Below are 17,337 nucleotides of genomic sequence, written 5' to 3' on the forward strand. Positions count from 1 at the left end.
AACCCACCCAATACCCCCTTAAAAAAAACCTAACACTAACCCCTTGAAGATCACCTTACCGTGAGACAAAGTCGTCAACGAAGCCGGGAGAAGTCTTCATCCAAGCCAGGCGAAGTGGTCCTCCAGACGGGCAGAAATCTTCATCCAGACGGCATCTTCTATCTTCATCCATCCGGCACAGAGCGGGTGCATCTTCAAGACATCCGACGCGGAGCATCCTCTTCAATCGACGGCTAAGACTGAATGAAGGCGGCTAAGACTGAATGAAGGTATCTTGAAGTGACATGATCCAAGATATAGCGTCCCTTCAATTCCGATTGGCTGATAGAATTCTATCAGCCAATCGGAATTAAGGTAGAAACAATCCTATTGGCTGATACAATCAGCCAATAGGATTGAGCTGGCATTCTATTGGCTGATTGGAAGTCAATAGAATGCCAGCTCAATCCTATTTGCTGATTGGATCAGCCAATAGGTAGGATTGAGCTGATTGCATCAGCCAATAGGATTTTTTCTACCTTAATTCCGATTGGCTGATAGAATTCTATCAGCCTTTCAGAATTGAAGGGACGCCATCTTGGATGACGTCACTTAAAGGAACGTCATTTAGTAAGACTTCGTTGGAAGAGGATGCTCCGCGCCGGATGTCTTGAAGATGGCTCCGCGCCGGATGGATGAAGATAGAAGATGCCGTCTGGATGAAGACTTCTGCCCGTCTGGAGGACCACTTCGCCCGGCTTGGATGAAGACTTCTCCCGACTTCGTTGAGGACTTCGGCCCGGTTGGGTTAAGACTTCTCCCGGTAAGGTGATCTTCAAGGGGTTAGTGTTAGGTTTTTTAAGGGGGTATTGGGTGGGTTTTAGAGTAGAGTTGGTTGTGTGGGTGGTGGGTTTTAATGTTGGGGGAATTTGTAATTTTTTTTTTCAGGTAAAAGAGCTGATTACTTTGGGGCAATGCCCCGCAAAAGGCCCTTTTTAGGGCTATTTGTAATTTAGTGTAGGGTAGGGCTTTTTTTTATTTTTTTAGGGGGATTAGATTAGGTGTAATTAGTTTAAATATCTTGTAATTTATTATTTTCTGTAATTTAGTGTTTGTTTTTTGTACTTTAGATAATTTATTTAATTGTATTTAATTTAGGGAATTAATTTAATTATAGTGTAGTGTTAGGTGTTAGTGTAACTTAGGTTAGGTTTTATTTTACAGGTAAATTTGTCTTTATTTTAACTAGGTAGTTATTAAATAGTTAATAACTAATAACTATTCTACCTAGTTAAAATAAATACAAACTTGCCTGTAAAATAAAAATAAACCTTAAGCTAGCTACAATGTAACTATTAGTTATATTGTAGCTATCTTAGGGTTTATTTTATAGGTAAGTATTTAGTTTTAAATATGAATAATTTAGTTAATGATAGTAATTTTATTTAGATTTATTTAAATTATATTTAAGTTAGGGAGGGTTAGGGTTAGACTTAGGTTTAGGAGTTAATAAATTTAATATAGTGGCGGCGACGTTGGGGGCGGCGGATTAGGGGTTAATAAATGTAGGTAGGTGTCTGCGATGTTAGGGACGGCAGATTAGGGGTTAATAATATTTAATTAATGTTTGCGAGGCGGGAGAGCGGCGGTTTAGGGGTTAATATATTTATTATAGTGTTGGCGATGTCCGGTTCGGCAGATTAGGGGTTAAAAAATTTATTTTAGTGGTTGCGATGTAGGAGGGCCTCAGTTTAGGGTTTAATAGGTAGTTTATGAGTGTTGGTGTACTTTTTAGCACTTTACTTAAGAGTTTTATGCTACGGCGTTGTACCATAAAACTGCGGTACCAGTCTTGACAGGAGAGTGTGTACCACTCACTTTTTGTCAGACTCGTAATACCGGCGCTATGCAAGTCCCATTGAAAAAATAGGATACGCAATTTACGTAAGTGGACTTGCGGTATTTCCAAGTCTGGCAAAAAAAAGTAAGTGGTACACCTGTACCTGCAAGACTCGTAATACCAGCGGGCGTTAAAAAGCAGCGTTAGGACCGGCCAACGCACAACTCGTAATCTAGGTGATAGTTTCTATAAAGTAATGGGTGTCGCCGTGTTTGAAATAGTTTGATATTTATCTCTGTCTTCAATTAGGGAAATGTATTGTATTGCCTGTTTTATATCTGTTCCTAATTGTTTGCAGCAGAACAGTGAGATAAGGTTAAAACCTAAGTTTAGACATGGCAGTGTCCATTATTACTTTACAGAAACTCAGAGAAATTTAAAAAAAAAAACAATAATTAAATTATATGAAAAGTAGACAAAATAATGAAAGTAAATTAAAAAAAAAAGTTTTTTTTGTTTTTTTTTTAAACTACAATCAATATGAAAATATTCCGTAAATGACATTGTAAAATCTAGTCATTCAAGTGGAACAACACTGATGTTTCTCACTAGATAGTCCTATGTATAAACCAGTGAGTAAATCAGGGTTGTCATTTAAATTCATTAAGATAAAGTCGCACACTTTACAGCAACATTAGGGGTTAAGAACATGGTTCTGACATTTCTTTCTTCTAGGTGGTTCTGTTGCGCACTTGCTGAGTAAATACGGAGCATTTAAAGAATCTGTTATAATCAACTATATTGAGCAGCTGCTGCGTGGCTTATCATACCTCCATGAGAATCAGATAATTCACAGAGATATAAAAGGTATGGAAGGCCTTAATTGTTGTTATCATTAATTTGTAGAGCGCCAACAGATTCTGCAGCATTATAAACATAGGTCTAATATGCAGGCAGCATTTATGGGAGACAAAGTTGCAGTGTTGTAAATCAGCTGTGAAGACAGCTGCACTGGTAGGATTACATTTTAAAGGAGTTCAAGGGGATGACCAAAGAAGAGGAACTGTGATAAGAAAATGTTAGTGTATATTGTATGCCCCCCTGAACTGTAATCTTTAAGGAACGCTTGAAAGTTTGAAAACTATGGGAGAGTCTTATGGAGTCAGGCAGAGTTCCACAAGTTTGGGGCCAATCTAGAGAAATCCTGTAGACTGGAACGTGAAGAGGTAGCAAGAGAAGAGGAGGTCATGAACAGAGCGAAGGGACAGGAGGGAGAGTATTTGGAGAGGAGTTCTGAGATATAGGGGGAGAAGTTTTATTGAGGGCCTTGAAAGTCAGAATTTTGTGTTTTTTATTTTGGAGGTTAAAGGAAGCCAGTGAAGGGATTCATTATGGATGCAACCAGGAAGACCAGAGAGGATGGTGTTGGAATAGTCAAGGTGGGAAATAAGAGAGTGAATTAAAATCTTAGTTGTGTGAGGAAGTAGCAAATCTTGAATATGTTTTTAAGTTGGAAACGGCAGGAATTGGCCAAAGACTGGATGTGGGGAGTGAAAGAAAGATCTCAGTCAAGTGTGACACAAGACGTCAGGCATGCAGGGTTGGGGTAATGATGTTATCAACATTTATAGAGAAAATTGGGAATAGAGATTTTGGAAGAAGGGGACATAAGAAGCTCAGTTTTGGAGAGAGTTAGCTTATGGTAGTGAAAGGACATGCCGGATTAAATATTATAAAGACAGTTAGTGACATGAGTTAGCAAGAAAAGTGATAGGTCTGTTGCAGAGAGGTAGAGTTGAGTATCATCAGCATACAAATGATATTGAAACCCGTGGGACTTTATTAAGGATGGCGTTCACCAGAGAAGGTTATACTATACTTGTGGAATGAGCTGATGTTTTTTATTTTTGCTACTTGTTTAATTTTACAAGATGAAAAGCAGCACAAATTCAAGACTAGATTAGTGAACTGCAGATACTTTTGACCAAATAGTGTATGTGGACACCCCTACTAAATATTGCATTTTGTTGTTTCTTCTACACCCATTTGCTGGCATGTGCATCATAGCCATGCAGTTTCCATAGACAAACATTGGCAGTACATTCTGTCATACTGAAGAGCTCCATGACTTTAAATGTGACGTTAATAGGATATCCACAAGTCAGTTCATGAAATTTCTACTCAACTAGATCTGCCCTAGTCATCTGTAAGTGCTATATTGTGAAGTGGAAGTGTCTAGGTGCAACAATATCCTAGCCACAAAGTGTTAGACCTTGCAAACGGAGTGGGGCTGTCGAGTGCTGAAGCGTGCACAGGAAACAAAAATGTCTCTGCAGCTGTAGAGTCTTCCCTGTTACTTCAGTTGGAGCTATTGCAAGAGGGCTTACATCTCAGCCCCTAGACCACTTACAGGGACATGGCGCCCCTTAATTCAGGTCCTGGTGATCTCCATAAAAATGCCTGGTATGTAGCAGAACCGGTGGGGTTTCTGACATTAAGTGTCAGTCTGGTCCCCTATAAAACGGGGCAGTTATTGTTGGTGATGTTGAGGGCTACTTTTTAAATTAAGTCCTTAAATCAAGGGACCTAAAAGTGCAAAAAGAAATTGATTTATTGTTTTAGGGCTTACTTAATTTTGACTTTCATGTTCTTTTAAAGGGACAGAAAAGTTCAAATTTAGCTTTTGCGATTCAGATAGAGCGTTCAATGTTTAAAGAAACTTAGCAATTCCAAGTTGTGCACATTTAAGCTAAAATTAGCGAATATTACTATTTTTCATTGTTTATTGCACAGAATATCATAAAATAAATTTGTTACATTATGCAATTATTTTGTGCTTTTGGATAGCAAAAAATAATATTAGAAAGTATTACACTGCCCCCATCCGGCTATTTTATAATGCCACCCGGCTGACAACATTTTCTGTGAAGAACACTGCATTCTATACGTTTATAAGTCTGTAATTGGCTGATACAGGGGGCGATGGAATGGAAGAAAACTTTAGAATTTTGAAATATACTGATCATTTAAAATTCACATTGTGTTATTGTGTTGTTTTATTATGCATTTGTTATCAATGACTTCGTTCTGTATAATCATGTTTTTTTATGTTTTTAGGTGCTAATCTTTTGATTGACAGCACTGGGCAAAGGCTACGAATTGCTGATTTTGGGGCTGCTGCAAGGTTAGCATCGAAGGGCACTGGTGCAGGAGAATTCCAGGGGCAGTTGCTGGGCACTATTGCCTTTATGGCACCAGAGGTAAGTTTAAAGTAGTTTACTAGCAATTGACGGCTTTAAATCATATATATATATATATATATATATATATATTTTTATATATATGGACAAAAAAAGTTTGTGTTCTGCGCCTGTGGTAATCTAAAGATAGTGGGGTAATATCTCCCCTATACCTAAGAACTTACTTCAAGGAACCTCAATCAGTATGAGGTAAGTAGTCACCCTTCACAGATACCTCTCCAAGATCTGTAACAAATCCAATCTGAATCCACTTTGCTGTAAGCTGAAGCTGAGTGTAGAATCCTCACTGAAGAGTTTGATGTTTCAGGATATATGCAAGGGGAACAGACAAAAAGGTCCAAAAAAACATAATTTATGCTTACCTGATAAATTTATTTCTCTTGTAGTGTATTCAGTCCACGGGTCATCATTACTTATGGGAATATATTCCCTTCCCAACAGGAAGTTGCAAGAGGATCACCCAAGCAGAGTTGCTATAAAGCTCCTTCCCTCACATGTCATATTCAGTCATTCGACCGAAACTAGACGAGAAAGGAGAAACTATAGGGTGCAGTGGTGACTGGAGTATTAATTAAATTTAGAACTGCCTTAAAAAGACAGGGCGGGCCGTGGACCGAATACACTACAAGAGAAATAAATTTATCAGGTAAGCATAAATTATGTTTTCTCTTGTTAAGTGTATTCAGTCCACGGGTCATCATTACTTATGGGATACCAATACCAAAGCTAAAGTACACGAATGATGGGAGGGACAAGGCAGGAACTTAAACGGAAGGAACCACTGCCTGTAGAACCTTTCTCCCCAAAACAGCCTCCGAAGAAGCAAAAGTGTCAAACTTGTAAAATTTTGAAAAGGTGTGAAGCGAAGACCAAGTCGCCGCCTTGCAAATCTGTTCAACAGAGGCCTCATTCTTAAAGGCCCAGGTGGAAGCCACAGCTCTAGTGGAATGAGCTGTAATTCTTTCAGGGGGCTGCTGTCCAGCAGTCTCATAGGCTAAACGTATTACGCTACGAAGCCAAAAGGAGAGAGAGGTTGCCGAAGCTTTTTGACCTCTCCTCTGTCCAGAGTAAACGACAAACAGGGAAGAAGTTTGACGAAAATCTTTAGTTGCCTGTAAATACAATTTCAGGGCACGGACTATGTCCAGATTATGCAAAAGTCGTTCCTTCTTTGAAGAAGGATTAGGACATAATGAAGGAACAACAATCTCTTGATTGATATTCCTGTTAGAAACTACCTTAGGTAAAAACCCAGGTTTAGTACGTAGAACTACCTTGTCTGAATGGAAAATCAGGTAAGGAGAATCACAATGTAAGGCAGATAACTCCGAGACTCTTCGAGCCGAGGAAATAGCCATCAAAAACAGAACTTTCCAAGATAGAAGTTTAATATCAATGGAATGAAGGGGTTCAAACGGAACTCCTTGAAGAACTTTAAGAACCAAATTTAAGCTCCACGGGGGAGCAACAGTTTTAAACACAGGCTTAATCCTAGTCAAAGCTTGACAAAAAGCCTGGACGTCTGGAACTTCTGCCAGACGCTTGTGCAAAAGAATAGACAGAGCAGAGATCTGTCCCTTTAACGAACTAGCTGATAAGCCCTTTTCCAAACCCTCTTGGAGAAAGGACAATATCCTAGGAATCCTAACCTTACTCCATGAGTAACTCTTGGATTCGCACCAATACAGGTATTTACGCCATATCTTATGGTAGATTTTCCTGGTAACAGGCTTTCGTGCCTGTATTAAGGTATCAATAACTGACTCGGAGAAGCCACGCTTTGATAGGATCAAGCGTTCAATCTCCATGCAGTCAGTCTCAGAGAAATTAGATTTGGATGATTGAAAGGACCTTGCATTAGAAGGTCTTGCCTCAGAGGTAGAGTCCATAGTGGACAGGACGACATGTCCACTAGGTCTGCATACCAGGTCCTGCGTGGCCACGCAGGCGCTATCAGAATCACTGATGCTCTCTCCTGTTTGATCTTGGCAATCAGTCGAGGGAGCAGAGGAAACGGTGGAAACACATAAGCCAGGTTGAAGAACCAAGGAGCTGCTAGAGCATCTATCAGCGTCGCTCCCGGGTCCCTGGACCTGGATCCGTAACGAGGAAGCTTGGCGTTCTGGCGAGACGCCATGAGATCCAGTTCTGGTTTGCCCCAACGATGGACCAGTTGAGCAAACACCTCCGGATGGAGTTCCCACTCCCCCGGATGAAAAGTCTGACGACTTAGAAAATCCTCCTCCCAGTTCTCCACGCCTGGGATGTGGATCGCTGACAAGTGGCAAGAGTGAGACTCTGCCCAGCGAATTATCTTTGAGACTTCTAACATCGCTAGGGAACTCCTGGTTCCCCCTTGATGGTTGATGTAAGCCACAGTCGTGATGTTGTCCGACTGAAATCTGATGAACCTCAGTGTTGCTAACTGAGGCCAAGCTAGAAGAGCATTGAATATTGCTCTTAACTCCAGAATATTTATTGGGAGGAGTTTCTCCTCCTGAGTCCACGATCCCTGAGCCTTCAGGGAGTTCCAGACTGCGCCCCAGCCTAGAAGACTGGCATCTGTTGTTACAATCGTCCAATCTGGCCTGCGAAAGGTCATGCCCTTGGACAGATGGACCCAAGATAACCACCAGAGAAGAGAATCTCTGGTCTCTTGATCCAGATTTAGTAGGGGGGATAAATCTGAGTAATCCCCATTCCACTGGCCTAACATGCACAATTGCAGCGGTCTGAGATGCAGGCGCGCAAATGGCACTATGTCCATTGCCGCTACCATTAAGCCGATTACTTCCATGCACTGAGCTACTGACGGGCGTGGAATGGAATGAAGGACACGGCAAGCATTTAGAAGTTTTGATAACCTGGTCTCCGTCAGGTAAATTTTCATTTCTACAGAATCTATCAGAGTCCCTAGGAAGGAGACTCTTGTGAGAGGTGACAGAGAACTCTTTTCCACGTTCACCTTCCACCCATGCGACCTCAGAAAAGCCAGAACTATCTCTGTATGAGATTTGGCAATTTGAAAGCTTGACGCCTGTATCAGGATGTCGTCTAGATACGGAGCTACCGCTATACCTCGTGGTCTTAGAATTGCCAGAAGTGAGCCCAGAACCTTTGTAAAGATTCTCGGGGCCGTGGCCAACCCGAAGGGGAGAGCTACAAATTGGTAATGCCTGTCTAGAAAGGCAAATCTTTGGAACCGATGATGATCTTTGTGAATCGGTATGTGAAGGTAGGCATCCTTTAAGTCCACTGTGGTCATGTACTGACCTTCTTGGATCATGGGTAGGATGGTCTGAATAGTTTCCATTTTGAATGATGGAACTCTTAGGAATTTGTTTAAGATCTTTAGGTCCAAAATTGGTCTGAAGGTACCCTTGGGAACCACAAACCGGTTTGAATAGAATCCCTGTCCTTGTTCCGTCCGCGGAACTGGGTGGATCACCCCCATTACTAGGAGGTCTTGTACGCAGCGTAGAAATGCCTCTTTCTTTATCTGGTTTTCTGATAACCTCGAAAGATGAAATCTCCCTTGAGGAGGAGAAGCCTTGAAGTCCAGAAGATATCCCTGAGATATGATCTCCAACGCCCAGGGATCCTGGACATCTCTTGCCCACGCCTGGGCGAAGAGAGAAAGTCTGCCCCCCACTAGATCCGTTTCCGGATAGGGGGCCAACCCTTCATGCTGTCTTAGAGGCAGTAGCAGGTTTTCTGGCCTGCTTGCCCTTGTTCCAGGACTGGTTAGTTTTCCAGGCCTGTCTGTAACGAGCAACGGTTCCTTCCTGTTTTGGGGCGGAGGAAGTTGACGTTGCTCCTGCCTTGAAATTTCGAAAAGTACGAAAATTAGACTGTTTGGCCTTTGATTTGGCCTTGTCCTGAGGTAGAGTATGACCCTTACCTCCAGTAATGTCAGCGATAATCTCTTTCAAGCCGGGCCCGAATAAGGTCTGCCCCTTGAAAGGAATATTAAGCAATTTAGATTTAGAAGTCACATCAGCTGACCAGGATTTAAGCCATAACGCTCTGCGCGCCTGGATGGCAAATCCGGAGTTCTTAGCCGTTAGTTTGGTTAAGTGTACAATGGCATCAGAAACAAATGCGTTAGCTAGCTTAAGTGCTTTAAGCTTGTCCATAATTTCATCCAATGGAGCTGAGTGAATGGCCTCTTCCAGAGAATCAAACCAGAATGCCGCAGCAGCAGTGACAGGCGCAATGCATGCAAGGGGCTGTAAGATAAAACCTTGTTGAACAAACATTTTCTTAAGGTAACCTTCCAATTTTTTATCCATTGGATCCGAAAAAGCACAACTATCTTCCACCGGGATAGTGGTACGCTTAGCTAAAGTAGAAACTGCTCCCTCCACCTTAGGGACCGTCTGCCATAAGTCCCGTGTAGTGGCGTCTATTGGAAACATTTACATCTCCACGGAGATGGCTTAGAGTTTTTTAGTGTTTAACTGTAGTTTTTATTATTATTCAATCAAGAGTTTGTTATTTTAAAATAGTGCTGGTATGTACTATTTACTCAGAAACAAAAAGATGAAGATTTCTGTTTGTATGAGGAAAATGATTTTAGCACCGTAACTAAAATCCATGGCTGTTCCACACAGGACTGTTGAGAGCAATTAACTTCAGTTGGGGGAACAGTGTGCAGTCTCTTGCTGCTTGAGGTATGACACATTCTAACAAGACGATGTAATGCTGGAAGCTGTCATTTTTCCTATGGGATCCGGTAAGCCATGTTTATTACGATGGTAAATAAGGCTTCATAAGGGCTTATTAATGATTGTAGACTTTTCTAGGGCTAAATCGATTCATTTTTAAAACATATTTAGCCTTGAGGAATCATTTTATCTGGGTATATTGATATTATAATATCGGCAGGCACTGTATTAGAACCTTATTTCTCTGGGGCATTCCCCAAAGCATAAGCAGAGCCTCATTTTCGCGCCGGTGTGGCGCACTTGTTTTTGAGGAGGCATGGCATGCAGTCGCATGTGAGAGGAGCTCTGATACTTAGAAAAGGCTTTCTGAAGGCGTCATTGGTATCGTATTCCCTATGGGTTTGGTTTGGGTCTCAGCAACGCACGATACCAGGGACTGTAAAGGGGTTTAAAGTGTTTAAAACGGCTCCGGTTTCCGATTATTTTAAGAGGTAAGCTTCCCAAATTTGGTGTGCCAATACTTTTAAGGCTTTAAGACACTGTGGTGAAAATTTGGTGAATTTTGTACAATTCCTTATGTTTTTTCGCAATTGCAGTAATAAAGTGTGTTCAGTTTAAATTTAAAGTGACAGTAACCGGTTTTATTTTAAAACGTTTTTTTGTACTTTATTATCAAGTTTATGCCTGTTTAACATGTCCTGAACTACCAGATAGACTGTGTTCGAATGTGGGGAAGCCCAGAATTCCTGTTCACTTTAAATAAATGTGATTATGTGATAATGACAAGATGCCCAAGATGATTCCTCAAGTGAGGGGAAGTAAGCATGGTACTGCATCATTCCCTCCTTCGTCTACACGAGTCTTGCCCACTCAGGAGGCCCCTAGTACATTCTAGCGCGCAATACTCCTTACCTATGCAACAATTAACGGCTGTAATGGATAATTCTGTCAAAAACATTTTAGCCAAACTGAACCCTTGTCAGCGTAAGCGTGGCTGTCCTAGTTTTAGTTACTGAAAGGAGCATGACTGCCCGCTGATATTAATATCTCTGAAGGGCCCCTAACTCCAACTGAGGGGGCCAGGGAGGTTTTGTCTGAGGGGAGAAAATTACTGATTCAGGAACATTTCTCAACAGGCTGAACCCTGATGTAATTGCATTTAAATTTAAGTTGGAACATCTCCGCATTCTGCTTAAGGAGGTATTATCCACTCTGGATGATTGTGAAAAGTTGGTCATCCCAGAGAAACTAAGGTAAAATGGACAAGTTCCTAGAGTGCCGGAGCTCCCAGAAGCTTTTCCTATACCCAAGCGGGTGGCGGACATTGTTAATAAAGAATGGGAAAGGCCCGGTATTTCCTTTCGTCCCTCCCCCCCATATTTAAAAAATTGTTTTCCTATGGTCGACCCCCAGAAAGGACCTTATGGCAGACAGTCCCCCAGGTCGAGGAGCCGGTTTCTACTTTAAAACAAACGCACCACTATACCCATAGAGGATAGTTGTGCTCTTTCAAAGATCCTCTGGATAAAAAAATTAGCAAGGGTTTGCTTAAAAAGATGTTTGTTCAGCAGGCTGACCCTCTCTACCACCCACATTTCATGCATTGTCCCCCTGTCACTACAGCCCGCATGATTCTGGTTTGATGAGCTGATAAAGGCGCTCGATAGTGATTCCCTCCTTATGAGGAGATTATGGACAGAATCAATGCTCTCAAATTGGCTAATTCTTTCACCCTAGACGCCCACTTTGCAATTGGCTAGGTTAGCGGCTAAGAATTCTGGGTTTGCTATTGTGGCGCGCAGAGCGCTTTGGTTGAAATCTTGGTCGGTGATGCGTCTTCCCAAGAACAAGCTACTAAACATTCCTTCTCAAGGGAGAAAACGCTGTTTGGCCCTGACTTGAAAGAGATTATCTCGGATATCACTGGGGGTAAGGGGCCACGCCCTTCCTCAGGATCGGCACTTTCAAGGCGAAAAATAGACCCTAATTTTCGTCCCCTTTCGTAAAAACGGACCAGCCCCAAAGTGCTACGTCCTCTAAGCAAGAGGGTAATACCTTCTCAAGCCAAGCCAGCTTGGAGACCAATGCAAGGGCTGGAACAAAGGGAAAGCAGGCCAAGAAGCCTGCCACTGCTACCAAGACAGCATGAAATATTGGCCCCCCCGATCCGGGACCCGGATCTGGTGGGGGGCAGACTCACTCTCTTTCGCTCAGGCTTGGGCAAGAGATGTTCTGGATCCTTGGGCGCTAGACATAGTCTCCCCAGGGTTATCTCCTGGAATTCAAGGGACTTCCCCCAAGGGGGAGGTTCCACAGGTCTCAGTTGTCTTCAGACCCACATAAAAAGACAGGCGTTCCTCTACATTGTGTAGAAGACCTGTTAAAAATGGGAGTGATTCATCCAGTTTCCAATAAGAGAACAAGGGATGGGGTTCTACTCCAATCTGTTCATAGTTCCCCAAAAAAGAGGGAACGTTCAGACCCAATCTTAGATCTCAAGATCTTAAACAAGTTTCTCAAGGTTCCATCTTTCAAGATGGAACCATTCGAAACTATTCTTCCTTCCATCCAGGAGGGTCAATTCATGACCACGGTGGATTTAAAGATGCGTATCCTACATATTCCTACTCCACAAGGAACATCATCGGTTCCTAAGGTTTGCATTCCTGGACAAACATTACCAGTTCGTGGCGCTTCCTTTCGGATTTAGCCACTGCCTCCAAGGATTTTCACAAAGGTTCTAGGGTCCCTTCTAGCGGGTGCTAAGACCCAAGGGGCATTGCAGTAGTACCTTACCTGGACGACATTCTGATTTCAAGCGTCGCTCCCTTCCTCAAGCAAAGGCTCACACGGACATTGTCCTGGCCTTTCTCAGATCTCACGGCTGGAAAGTGAACCGTGGAAAAGAGTTCTCTATCCCCGTCCAACAAGGGTTCCCTTCTTGGGAACAATTATAGACTCCTTAGAACTGAGGATCTTCTAACAGAGGCCAGAAAAACAAAACTTTAGACTCTTGTCGGATATTCATACCGTTCCTCTTCCTTCCATAGCTCAGTGCATGGAAGTGATCGGGTTCGATGGTAGCGGCGATGGACATAGTTCCTTTTGCGAGCACTTCATCTAAGACCATTTACAACTGTGCCATTGCTCAGTCCAGTGGAATGGGGACTATACAGACTTGTCTCCGAAGCTACAAGTAAATCAGACGGACCAGAGACTCACTCCGTTGGTGGCTTGTCCCTGGACAATCTGTCTCAAGGGATGACGTTCCGCAGACCAGAGTGGGTCATTGTCACGACCGACGCCAGTCTGATGGGCTGGGGCTGCGGTCTGGGGATCCCTGAAAGCTCAGGGTCTTTGGTCTCGGGAAGAAATCTCTTCTACGATAAATAATCTGGAATGAGAGCGCTATTCCAATGCTCTCAAGGCCTGGCCCTCGCTAGCGAGGACCAAGTTCATACGGTTTCTCAATCAGACAACATGACAACTGTTGCGTACCATCAACCATCAGGGGGGAACAAGGAGTTCCCCTAGCGATGGAAGAAGTGACCAAAAATCATTCTATGGGCGGAGTCTCACTCCTGCCACCTGTCTGCTATCCACATCCCAGGAGTGGAAAATTGGGAAGCGGATTTTCTGAGTCGTCAGACATTGCATCCGGGGTGAGTGGGAACCTCCCATCCGGAAACTCTTTGCCCCAAGCTCACATCACCTGTGGGGCATTCCCAGACATGGATCCTGATGGCCTCTCGTCCAGAACTTCAAAGTTCCTTGCTACGGGGCCAGATCCAGGGATCCAAGGCGGCTCTTAGTGGATGCACTAGTAGCACCCTTGGACCCTTCAAACTAGCTTAAGTGTTCCCGCCATTTCCACTCTCCATCCCCAGGCTGGTAGCCAGGATCAATCAGGAGAGGGCGTCGGTGATCTTGATAGCTCCTGCGTGGCCACGCAGGCCTTGGTATGCAGATCTCGGTGAATATGTCATCGGCCTCCACCTTGGAAGCAACCTTTGAGACGAGACCTACTTGTTCAGGGTCCGTTCGAACATCGAATCTGGTTTCACTCCAGCTGACTGCTTGGAGATTGAACGCTTGATTTTATCGAAGCGACGGATTCTCAGATTCTGTTATCCATACTCTTGTTCAGGCCAGAAAGCTGTAACTAGAAAGATTTACCACAAAATTTGGAAAAAAACTATATCTGTTGGTGTGAATCTAAAGGATTCCCTTTGGGACAAGGTTAGATTCTTAGGATTCTATCCTTCCTTCCAAGAAGGATTGGAAAAAAGGACTTATCTGGCAAGTTCCCCTGAAGGGACAGATTTCTGCCCTTGTCGGTATTACTTCACAAAAAGCTGGCAGCCAGTGCCAGATGTTCAAGCCTTTGTTCAGGCTCCTGGTTAGACTCAAGCCTGTTTACAAACCTTTGACTCCTCCTTGGAGTCTCAATTTAGTTCTTTTCAGTTCTTCAGGGGGTTCCGTTTGAACCCTTACATTCCGTTGATATTAAGTTATTATCTTGGAAAGTTTTGTTTTTAGTTGCGATTTTCTACTGCTAGAAGAGTCTCAGAACTATCCTGCTCTGCCAGTGTTCTCCTCCCTTATCTGGTTGTTCCCATGCAGATAAGGTGGTTTTACGTACTAAACCTGGTTTTCTTCCAACAGTTGGTTCTCTAACAAAAACATTAACCAGGAGATTATCGTACCTTCTCTGTGTCCCCGAAACCCAGTTTCAAAGACAGGAACGTTTGTTGCACAATTTGGATGTTGTTCGCGCTCTAAAATTCTATTTAGATGCTAAAAGGATTTAGACAAAACATCTTCCTTGTTTGTTGTTTATTCAGGTAAAAAGGAGGAGGTCAAAACAGCAACTTCTACCTCTCTCTCTTTTTGGATTAAAAGCATCATCAGATTGGCTTACGAGACTGCCGGACGGCAGCCTCCCGAAAGAATCACAGCTCATTCCACTAGGGCTGTGCTTCCACATGGGCCTTCAAGAACAGGCTTCTGTTGACAGATATGTAGGGCAGCGACTTGTCTTCACTGCACACTTTTACCAAATTTTCAAGTTTGATACTTTTGCTTCTTCTGAGGCTATTTTTGGGAGAAAGGTTTTGCAAGCCGTGGTGCCTTCCATTTAGGTGACCTGATTTGCTCCCTCCCTTCATCCGTTCCTAATGCTTTGGTATTGGTTCCCACAAGTAAGGATGACGCCGTGGACCGGACACACCTATGTTGGAGAAAACAGAATTTATGTTTACCTGATAAATTTCTTTCTCCAACGGTGTGTCCGGTCCACGGCCCGCCCTGGTTTTTTATCAGGTCTGATAATTTATTTTCTTTAACTACAGTCACCACGGTACCATATTTTTCTAAATATAGGAGGAGGGGAAAAAGGCACACCAGGTCTATCCCACTCCTTGCTAATAATTTCTGTAAGCCTTTTAGGTATAGGAAAAAACATCAGTACACACCGGTACTGCATAGTATCTGTCCAGCCTACATAACTTCTCTGGAATAGCAACTGTGTTACAGTCATTCAGAGCCGCTAAAACCTCCCCTAGCAATACACGGAGGTTCTCAAGCTTAAATTTAAAATTAGAAATTTCTGAATCCGGTTTCCCTGGATCAGATCTGTCACCTACAGAGTGAAGCTCTCCGTCCTCATGTTCTGCAAACTGTGACGCAGTATCGGACATGGCTCTTGTAGCACCAGCGCGCTCTATTCTTACCCCAGAGCAATCGCGCTTGCCTCTTAATTCTGGCAATTTAGATAATACTTCTGTCAGGGTATTATTCATAATAGTAGCCATGTCTTGTAAAGTGATTTGTATGGACGCCCCTGATGCGTTAGGTGCCACAATATCACGCGCCTCCTGAGCGGGAGGCGAAGGTACTGACACGTGAGGAGAGTTAGTCGGCATAACATCCCCCTCGTTGTCTGGTGATAATTCCTTTATAGATAAAGACTGACCTTTATTATTTAAAGTGAAATCAATACATTTAGTACACATGTTTCTGTGGGGCTCCCCATTGGCCTTTAAACATAATGAACAGAGAGACTCATCTGTGTCAGACATGTTTAAACAGACTAGCAATAAAACTAGCAGACTTGGAAAACACTGTAAATAATTTTACAAGCAATAAAGAAAAACGCTACTGTGCCTTTAAGAAGCACCAAAAACTGTCACCGTTGAAATAACAATGAACCAAATCAGTTATAGCAACAAAATTTTCACAGTAAATGTATTAAGTTATCAGAGCATTGCACCCACTTGCAAATTGATGAATAACCCCTTAATACCCAAAACGGTTTTCTATAAGCAGTACAAAAAAAAACGTTTTTTAATACAGTCCAAACACCACTGTCACAGGTCTGCTGTGACTGATTACCTCCCTCAAAATGACTTTTGAAGTCCCTTAAGCTCTCTGGAGACGACCTGGTTCATGCAGGAAGAAGCAGGAAGATTAAGCCTAAATTTTTACTGCGTCAAAAAAGCGCTAAAATAGGCCCCTCCTACTCAATATTACAACATAGTGAGTTTCAGTTAACTGTTTCTATGCAGAAAAAAAACGGTCAGCCATGTGGAAAAAATTTAGCCCCAATAAGTTTTTATCACCAAAGTACCTCACAAAAGATTAAACATGCCAGTAAAATCGTTTTAAACCTCCTTTGTTAAGAAGTATAAATTTCTATTGAAAAGCCTGATACCAGTCCTCCTACTGCATTTAAGTGTTATAACATCACTTCAGTATTAATAGCATTTTCTCCAACATTGGTGTGTCCGGTCCACGGCGTCATCTCTTCCCCAACAGGAAATGGCAAAGAGTCCCAGCAAAGCTGGTCACATGATCCCTCCTAGGCTCCGCCCACCCCAGTCATTCTCTTTGCCGTTGCACAGGCAACATCTCCACGGAGATGGTTAAGAATTTTTTTGGTGTTTAAATGTAGTTTTATTCTTCTATCAAGTGTTTGTTATTTTAAAATAGTGCTGGTATGTACTATTTACTCTGAAACAGAAAAGGATGAAGATTTCTGTTTGTGAGAGGAAGATGATTTTAGCAGACAGTAACTAAAATCGATTGCTGTTTCCACACAGGACTGTTGAGATGAAGTAACTTCAGTTGGGGGAAACAGTTAGCAGTCTTTTCTGCTTAAGGTATGACTAGCCATATTTCTAACAAGACCATGTAATGCTGGAAGGCTGTCATTTCCCCTCATGGGGACCGGTAAGCCATTTTCTTAGTTAAACATAAAAGAATAAAGGGCTTCAAAAAGGGCTTAAAAACTGGTAGACATTTTTCTGGGCTAAAACAATTGCTTTACTAGGCATATTATGCAGATTCTAACTATTTATTGGTATTATAATCTTGGGGACCGTTTAGAAAAACGGCAGGCACTGTGTTGGACACCTTTTTCAGATGGGGGCCTTTCTAGTTATAGACAGAGCCTCATTCTGGGACTGTATAGGGGTTAAATGTAAAAACGGTCCGGTTCTGTTAATTTAAGGGTTAAAGCTCTGAAATTTGGTGTGCAATACTTTTAATGCTTTAAGACACTGTGGTGAACAATTCCTTCATACTTTTTCAC

The 17,337-nt window shown here is 42.6% G+C and overlaps 1 protein-coding gene across 1 annotated transcript in view; it reads left to right on the forward strand.

Moving 5' to 3' along the window:
- Positions 1 to 17,337, forward strand: part of MAP3K1 (mitogen-activated protein kinase kinase kinase 1) — a 191,523-nt gene that overhangs the window by 147,864 nt on the left and 26,322 nt on the right. Inside the window, exons 17-18 of the mRNA XM_053701287.1 lie at positions 2,555 to 2,686; positions 4,937 to 5,079. Of these exons, the coding sequence (XP_053557262.1) occupies positions 2,555 to 2,686; positions 4,937 to 5,079 (275 nt within the window). The remainder of the gene's footprint in view (positions 1 to 2,554; positions 2,687 to 4,936; positions 5,080 to 17,337) is intronic.

This window comes from Bombina bombina, chromosome 2 (genome assembly GCF_027579735.1).
Source record: "Bombina bombina isolate aBomBom1 chromosome 2, aBomBom1.pri, whole genome shotgun sequence".
Classification (NCBI taxonomy): Eukaryota; Metazoa; Chordata; class Amphibia; order Anura; family Bombinatoridae; genus Bombina; species Bombina bombina.